Source organism: Neolamprologus multifasciatus, chromosome 17 (genome assembly GCF_963576455.1).
Source record: "Neolamprologus multifasciatus chromosome 17, fNeoMul1.2, whole genome shotgun sequence".
Lineage (NCBI taxonomy): Eukaryota > Metazoa > Chordata > Actinopteri > Cichliformes > Cichlidae > Neolamprologus > Neolamprologus multifasciatus.
In genome coordinates, this window is record NC_140455.1 from 2,374,523 (window position 1) to 2,382,449 (window position 7,927).

The 7,927-nt window shown below is 43.0% G+C and overlaps 1 protein-coding gene across 1 annotated transcript; it reads left to right on the forward strand.

Moving 5' to 3' along the window:
* The first annotated feature begins 87 nt into the window (after positions 1-87).
* On the forward strand, positions 88-5,141 carry phlda1 (pleckstrin homology-like domain, family A, member 1). Its single transcript, XM_085137823.1, has 2 exons — positions 88-1,730; positions 2,886-5,141. The coding sequence occupies exon 1, from the start codon at positions 1,239-1,241 to the stop codon at positions 1,689-1,691; it is 453 nt and encodes a 150-aa protein (XP_084993949.1). The 5' UTR covers positions 88-1,238; the 3' UTR covers positions 1,692-1,730; positions 2,886-5,141.
* Positions 5,142-7,927: the final 2,786 nt, after the last annotated feature.

Genomic DNA, 7,927 nt, shown 5'->3' on the forward strand with positions numbered 1-7,927 from the left:
CATTCACATCAACACAATGCTTTGCTTGTTACAGCATGGTTATTAGGCTGCCAAAGTAAATTTGCATGCCCTGGCACTTTTATTTTAACTTGTTGCGCATCATAAAATATCACAAATGGTCCTGACAAAGTATTGTGTGTTTAAAATAAGAGTTCCAATTTAAACTGTCTTATGCACGCGAGTTGGCTTCATTTAGTGCCTTGAATATACCTGTTCTTTGGGAAAGTGACTCGTATTTCCTTCATTTATCCTGTTAAATTCTCATTGACATGAAAAAATGTCTTTTGTCAAAACGGATTTGGCCAAGAGTGTCAGATTCTGAATAACAAATATCACAGCAGTTTTATAAATGTAATTGAAGGGACCAAAAAAAAGAACTGGACTGATTATAATGAAGCCATCATACTTGAAAAGCAGGTGATGTATTTGTGTTATAAATAACCCACTCATTACCAACAAAACATAGTGAATTAAAAAAAAAAAAACAAGCCCCAGAAATTACTTTTCAAACTACACTGGGACTGTGGCCTATGAAGTGCTTGTTCCAGCAGATGGCGCAGTTGTGCAACATTTGAAACCATGTCCCCCGGGGAGTGTGGTTGTAATAGAAACTGAGCATGAGCACACAAAACCCCACACAAGAACCAAAAGGTCAATTGAATGGAGAGTAAAGGGCAGCAGTGGTGATGCAAATGAAAACTGAATGCATGTAAAGCAGACTGCAGGTGCTCACTGTCACCGTGATTCAAGGGAGGGCCGTGAATCTGAATGACTGACTACAAGAATCTGCCTGCGTCTCAGTCTGGGCGGTGTTACAGTGTTTATGCATGAAGGAGAAATCTCAGCTCTGCGCAGCGCAACTTAAAGCACCTCTGATGCGTCTGCACATACTGGCAGACTTTCAGTCTCTTCTTCCTGAAGACACTGAAGATACTGACGTTATCAGTACTCTGCTTTGTGCTCATCCCAGGAGGCTGGATGTTACTCAGGGGGGCGGTGCACCTCTTCAGACCCCTCCCGCCCCCAACCCACTTCTCTCTCTCTCTCTCACACACACACACAACACACAAACACCGCAAGCAGACAGGCAGGCTGGCAGCCTTCTCACTACAGCCAGCGCTTCTTGGAGCCGCAGTCACAAGCAGCATCCCATGCCTTTCACCTGCTTGGGAGTAAAACACGCGTCCAGTCCGTGAAGCAGCCACGAAGGGCAGGAGCACCGAGGCGTCCGGGTAAACATGCTGGAAAACGGGAGGAAAGTGTTCAAGGAGGGTCTGCTGGAGAAACGGAGCGACGGGCTGCTGCAGCTCTGGAAGAAGAAACACTGCGTCCTGACCGAGGACGGCGTGCTGCTGCTGCCGCCCAAGCAACACGACCACCAGCAGCACCACGGCGGCGGCGGGGACGCGGGCAAAGTCAAGGAGCTCCACTTCGCCAATATGAAGACGGTGGACTGCGTGGAGCGGAAGGGTAAATACGTGTACTTCACGGTGGTCATGACGGAGGGGAAGGAGATCGACTTCAGGTGCCCGCAAGACGAGGGCTGGAACGCGGAGATCACGCTGCAGATGGTCCAGTACAAGAACCGGCAGGCGATCCTGGCCGTCAAGTCCACCCGGCAGAAGCAGCAGCTGCTCGTGGTGCAGATGCCTGGACAGAAGACCGTGCGCAGCTCTCCGAACGTAGCGTGACCTGCGGCGAGTCCCGCAGACACCGGTGCACGATTTGCGGTAAGACAGCTACAGGAGAAAGCGGTGGAGGGGGCTCCCCCGGGTCCGCGGACCACCCGGGGGTACCCTTTAAATTAAAAAGCGTTTATCTTCTGGATGTTTGAACCAAGAGCAGGGACGCGTGTTTTACCGTCAGCGGTCCAACTAATCCCACGAAACCAGGATTTATTTTGGCGAAACAAAAAAAAAAAAGTTTAGGAGCCCCCCGCGCGCTTTAGGCCTCCTTGTACCCCCCCCCCCCCCCCCTTCGTGGAGGTGAATTCGCTCGCAAGAAAAGAGACTTCGACGGCAGGTTTGACATTTTACAAAAGGGTATCTCACCAAAACTTACCTTTCGCTCTGATAACCGTAAAATGAAATGATGCCCCTGACATAATCACAGTTAAAGTAATTCACTTTATCCACACATAACCGAAAGACTCGTGTGCGATTTAAAAAAAAAAAGTCCATCTGTCTAAATCTAAATTTAAACTAACTTTAAACTGGTGTAAAGATTCGTGCACTAAAGTTTAAGTAAAGCTAAAGTGAAACATCGCGCGCCAAATTACGCGTAGATATGCGCAGACTTTGCAGCCGTCAGGCGTATTCGTGAAGGTGCGCGCGCACATGTCGTGAAGCCCACAAACGAGTCTTAAAGTGATCTGTAGGAGCAGCTGGACGGAGCACGTGCAGCTTTTGGTCCAGTCAAACACTCAAACCCAGCCCGAATCAACACAGATGTTTGTTTTTCCCAATTCACGGTGAAAAATAATCAGCATCAATTACAAATATGGCGCAAACCCTCTTACTGAAGAGTCAGAGTGCATCATCTTTAGTTTAGACCCAAACTGCTATTAAAACACATTCACTGGTTTTGTAAGAGGAATAGATTTCAAAAGCGATCCTCCCCCCACAGTAAATGTCCACAGATCAGGATTTTGCTGTTCTGTGGTCTTTAAGTGCACTAGAGGAGCAGACTAAGGACATTATTTGGGGATTATCGCATTTGCTGATGCTAATACAGTTAGACTATGTGACAGCAGAAAAACTCAGCAGAAATATGACTTTTTGTATATTTTGCTATTTGTGTGTCTTTCTTTCTTTTCCATGCAAAAGCATAATGATATAAATAATGCATACACGTGCAACAGCCCGACTAACTGATTGCATCTGCAGGTTAACTGGACACTCAGCTGGTGGATGAATCTGAACCCGAGGTGCATCTCCCCCTGCCGCTTCCCCACCGAGCCTCCATTCTCCAGGAGAACCCCTCTTCCATGCAGTGGTTTCCACAGACCTGCGCCTCGCCCTTTTTCAGTACAGAGACTTGTTTCACAAAAGACTCATGGACAAAAAGCATGTGAGAAAAAAGAGCCATGCGATGGGTTTATCTCTTATTTATTAGAAGTGTGTATATATATATTTTCTATAAAAATGTTACGTTGTTGATAAATGGAAGAGGAAGGAGTGGCTTTGCGGTTCATAGCCTACAAGGCCATTGGAAACAAGCTTGCATATGTATTAGGATGGATATCGTAGGTTAGCCAAACCAGTTCACTATTAGTAGAATGTGTCATTGTTCATTGTTTTATTTTTCAACTGAACCAAAGACTCATTTCAAAACAATTTTTTTCTCTTGTGCAGTGTTATAACTCACAATACTGAAGATCTGTAGGGAGTCTATAAGCTGATATACCTGCTCAGTATATACAAGCATTATTTTCCGCTCTTCATCTGTATAGCGGCAGCATATGGGAGTGTTTTACAGTGTAAATCGATCATCATTTTGTTTTTGTTTTTTTGCTGCATTCATAGATACAGAAGTTGTCTGATATCTTTGCTTCCTGTGAGTCTTAAAACTAAAGAAGATGCTAGCTCATCACACTTAGTTGGTTTTCAGTGGTTACAGAGCAGAGCTTAGTAACAGCAGAAGATTATTAGTGCGAAGTAAAGTGTGTGTGTGTGTTACAACACCAGTGTGCAAAATCTGAGCTGCAATCTGAGACAGGTTCAGTGGTTGTGTTAAATCCTTTCTGGCATGGCTGAAACACAGAGAAGGAAAACTTAAAGAAACAGCAGACAGTCCCGATGTTGAAACTGTAAAGCTTCTGTTTTTGAGTTTTACCGTCCTGTTAGGGGCCAAGCGAGTCTTTGCACAGAGCTCATGTGGCTTTTAAGTTATATTAAGTTTCTTACCAACTTCTGAAATTTCAGGTTCATAGGAAATCCAAGTCCTTATTACTTGGCGTATTAAGTGACTTTACATAAGCATGATTAACAGTATTACTATAGTGATTGTAGTATGAACCCTACCTCCTCCTTCAGGGGCGGGCCCATCTGAACGAAACTTTGCACAGACATCGTCACTCATACAGAGATTATTGACATTTATACATTAAAAAAAGACCTATTTTAAATGCCAGGTCTTTGGATTTTCATATTCATAGTCTCCCCAAATGCAATGTTACCTTCTCCACTTGCAATTAGTTTCATGTGTCACGTTAAACCTACTTGGCCCGTGTAAAACTTAATGATCATCAGAGTTTGATTCTTTCAGAAACTTTGTAACTGAAAGAATCAACTAGTAAAAACGAGTAAAGCGCTACACAAATACATTTACCATTTGTTCAAATCACTGCTGAAGATGGAGAAATTGAAAAAAGTGCTGCAGGTCCAGATTTTGAGTTGTTCACTGTGATACTTACTATCAGTAAGTAATGTATCAACAAGCATTGTAGTTGTGCAACAAAAGATTGTGGCATTTAGACCTGATAGGTTTTGTTTTCCCAGTTAGCTGCATTTTGATAGGAGTTTGTGAATTTAAGCTAGCCAGCCATCCAAGTCATTCGCTGTGCTAACAGACATTTATCACGACCACTGAGATTCTCTCTGTCTCTGTAGCAGCTCTGCCTCTGAGAAAAGTTTGTAAAACCACAACAAAGTTTTAATAGGCACGACATACTTTTCATGTGAGAGCAAACAGACCGATAATACTTTGAAACAGTGTGGTACATGGCAACATTTACAGGGACGTGCTGGGTAATGGGCTCAGAAATGTCCTTTATTGGTCACGATGGAGGAATATCTGTCAGGAAACATTTTCTCTCACTGTGGCTCGTGTCGTTTCCTGTTAGCTGGCAGTTTCCCTCTGCTATCCCCACTTGCCAGCGTTTCACCGGCAGACCAGCACATGTCTCCGTGTTGTTGTCATCTCCCACACAGGGTCCCAGCTTTGCCCTTTATCTAATGCAACTGGTGTGATGCTTCTCTGACATTCCTTCCTGTTGCCATCATTACACACACAGTTATAGCTGTGCCCTTTGTAGCCACTGTTCAATTTCTTATTTCAACGTGAGATCTATTTTCATACCTCGATACAAGATACATTCCATTAAAAAAAAACAAAAAAGCAAGAAAAAACCAAAAAGCAAACTCAGTCTGTTGTCTCCTGTGCTTTCTTCTCCTCCTGCAGCGGCAGATGAATGTCAGAGCCCTGCAGGGTCTTTTCCTCACCTGTTTAACGAGCTGCTGCTCTGTCCGTCTCCAGCCTTTCAGTGCTTTACAACCCCTGAACCTCTCACCCCATGTTTCCTGCTCTAAAAGTAGAAACCACAGAGAGAATTGGGTTTCACTGGCAGTTGGCGTCGCTCAGATAAACTGAGCGTGTAATGTCAAAAGCGCACGTGGCTCCAGCCTCTCCTCTGTTCAAAGCAGAGTTAATTTCATTAAACATGGTGCATGTGACAGGCAGCACTCTCTCCAACACAGGAATGCTGGACTACTCTGTGTGAACCACGTCCTTCTTTACCTGTTCTACTCAATGTTCTTATCAAACAGAGCAGAAGCTCTAAGGTGAAGGCTAAATATGTTTTTATTTGATGATCAGTGCTACAAGCTGTGACGACAGCAGTACAGGCAGAATGGTTGCGTAATTATCAGTAAGTTTGTGACATTAGCCCACTGGTCGTACCAGGATAAGTTTGGAACAACAAAAACACTTAAGTTTAAAGGTTCTGTTGCTTCTGAGCCGAACTTGTACTTTCATTGTTGTTTTTGGCAATTTACACGTTATTCTGAACACCAACTTTGAACAAGAAGAGATAGAAAAGGGTAACAAACTCAGCGTTTGGCACTACTTATGCATACAGTTTTGAAAATACTCAGTTTGCCGAAGGAAAGAATAAAGTTTAACAAGTATCCAGAACGAGCTTTCTCGTTAAAGACATCGCATTGTTAATTTCCATCCAGTAACACCTTAATTCCAGAGTTTTACTGCTAACAATAAGTGCATCACAGTCAATGGTAAATGTTTTCTTTTTAACCTAACAAAAGTGGTTAGCTTCTGTGTTCATTTGTAGCTCTGTGTTCAGACTGTCCTACAAAGCAGAGAAAGGATCAACAAGGATACGATTACAGTTCTTGCTGTCGTTGGCGACCGTCCAACATGGCAGCCGGCCCCTCTGAACTAGCCGCGGCAGCTGCTCTTCAAACATTACTTAAGAAGCCTCTGTAGTTCCGTCTTGGCATGTAGGATGACCGCTAACTCATTCCTCACCGTCAGCGGCTCTTTGATCTGGAGCAGGACGTGGGGGACTTGGTTTTCACGATGGAGGAATATGGTGCCACATGTAGGTGCATGTGGCTGCGAGTGATTTAGGAAGAGCATCTAATCCAAACTTGTGGGGTCCCTTCGGGATACTCCGCTGCCATTGTTCCACCACCGGGCTACTCACAGGAAAGGACAATTAAAAAGAATAAAAAGGTTTCTTCTGTATCCAGCCTATTTATCAAGATGCTCACTCAATATCTCCAAACAAGAAGCTGGTTCAAAACTATTTTGAGCGACTGGATTCTTTCTTTTCCTTTATATGTCAAGTCCAGAAGTTAAAAGTTGACGCGTATTACAGAGATATGAATTGAATCAGTATATCAGTGTCACATTTCGATACCTTCACCAGAGTTCTCTGTATTCTGTATTTTCCTACAGACAAATATGGGAATAATGAATAATTTCAGTTGTGACAAAAGGAAACAGAACAAAATCACGCACATTGTACTGAAACTTGAAGCTCATCTTTGGTGCTGATGGAAGTAATACAAGTTTTGAGGTGTTGCACAAGCAATGCAATAAACAACGCAGCATAGCAATTTAAGACTGAAGAGAGTAAGACACTAAATTAACTCGTTGACAGTCTTTATATGTTAAAAAAAGAACAGCTAATAGGATTTAAAGGTAGAAACTAAGCCAGCTAAGATATTCAGGTCTATTTCCCAGACTTGAAGTTCACAGACAAATATATGTTTAAAGGTTTCATGTCCGACCACCTGCACAGGTTAAGATGGATGAAGACAGTGCAGGATTTTGTATGTTAAGTTTGAAAGGAGCCTGCTTGTTTCAGGTGAATAGCAGCTTTCATAATTTGGTAGGTGATGCTGTGTTGAAGTTCAGCTGGCAGACATGCCTAGAAGTCTTTATCCCCTTCCCTTCTATAGTATAAACATGTAAAAAGAGCATAAACTCATCACTTAATGTGTGTCTGTGTGTCCTTATCTGTTGCGTTTAGTTTGTGTTGGATTTTCTGCCTACAACGCTTCAAGTCTTAAAAGTACATTCTTTACGAGATGCCTTCCAAAGCCGAGTCTTATATATTGCATTTGGAGCAGGTACACTCTGGCCCTGGATCTTTAAGCAGACCATTTGTATGTATGCCACAATACTGGCACTCAAATGGTGTATAAAAATTGTCAGGCCTTGTTGATTTTATAGTAGTGAATTCATGTGTCCATAAATTGCAGAATATTCCGGGTAACCAGCAACCTTCCCTGGATCCACTATTATATGATTGGGCTAAATGACTTTGTGAGAACTGCAGTACAAGAGTGCCTCGAGCAGGCGTTGATCCTCAGACTGCATCACTCATGTACAGTAGCTTACACTCTTGTTGAGAAAGTAGATTTAATTGAACCTAAGCTACAGTTCAGGTTAGCTTAGTATAGCTTAGTATTCTAAATTGGTGTGACCACTTTAAGTTGTTACAAATTTGCTACATTGTCTGTTTTACTTTAGCAGACAGTCGGGGGTTGTCTGCTCCTGCCACCAACTCTGTAAGGAAACAGTTCCAGGTGAGTAAAAGCTGTGGAGCCGTGTTTCTGACCACCAGATGAATTTACGTTATTAGTAAACTTGTTTCCTCCATAATGTTCTTTAGCTATATTTG

Bases quoted from the DNA above. Each gene is read 5' to 3' on its own strand.
- phlda1 (XM_085137823.1), top strand. From the start codon at position 1,239: ATGCTGGAAAACGGGAGGAAAGTGTTCAAGGAGGGTCTGCTGGAGAAA.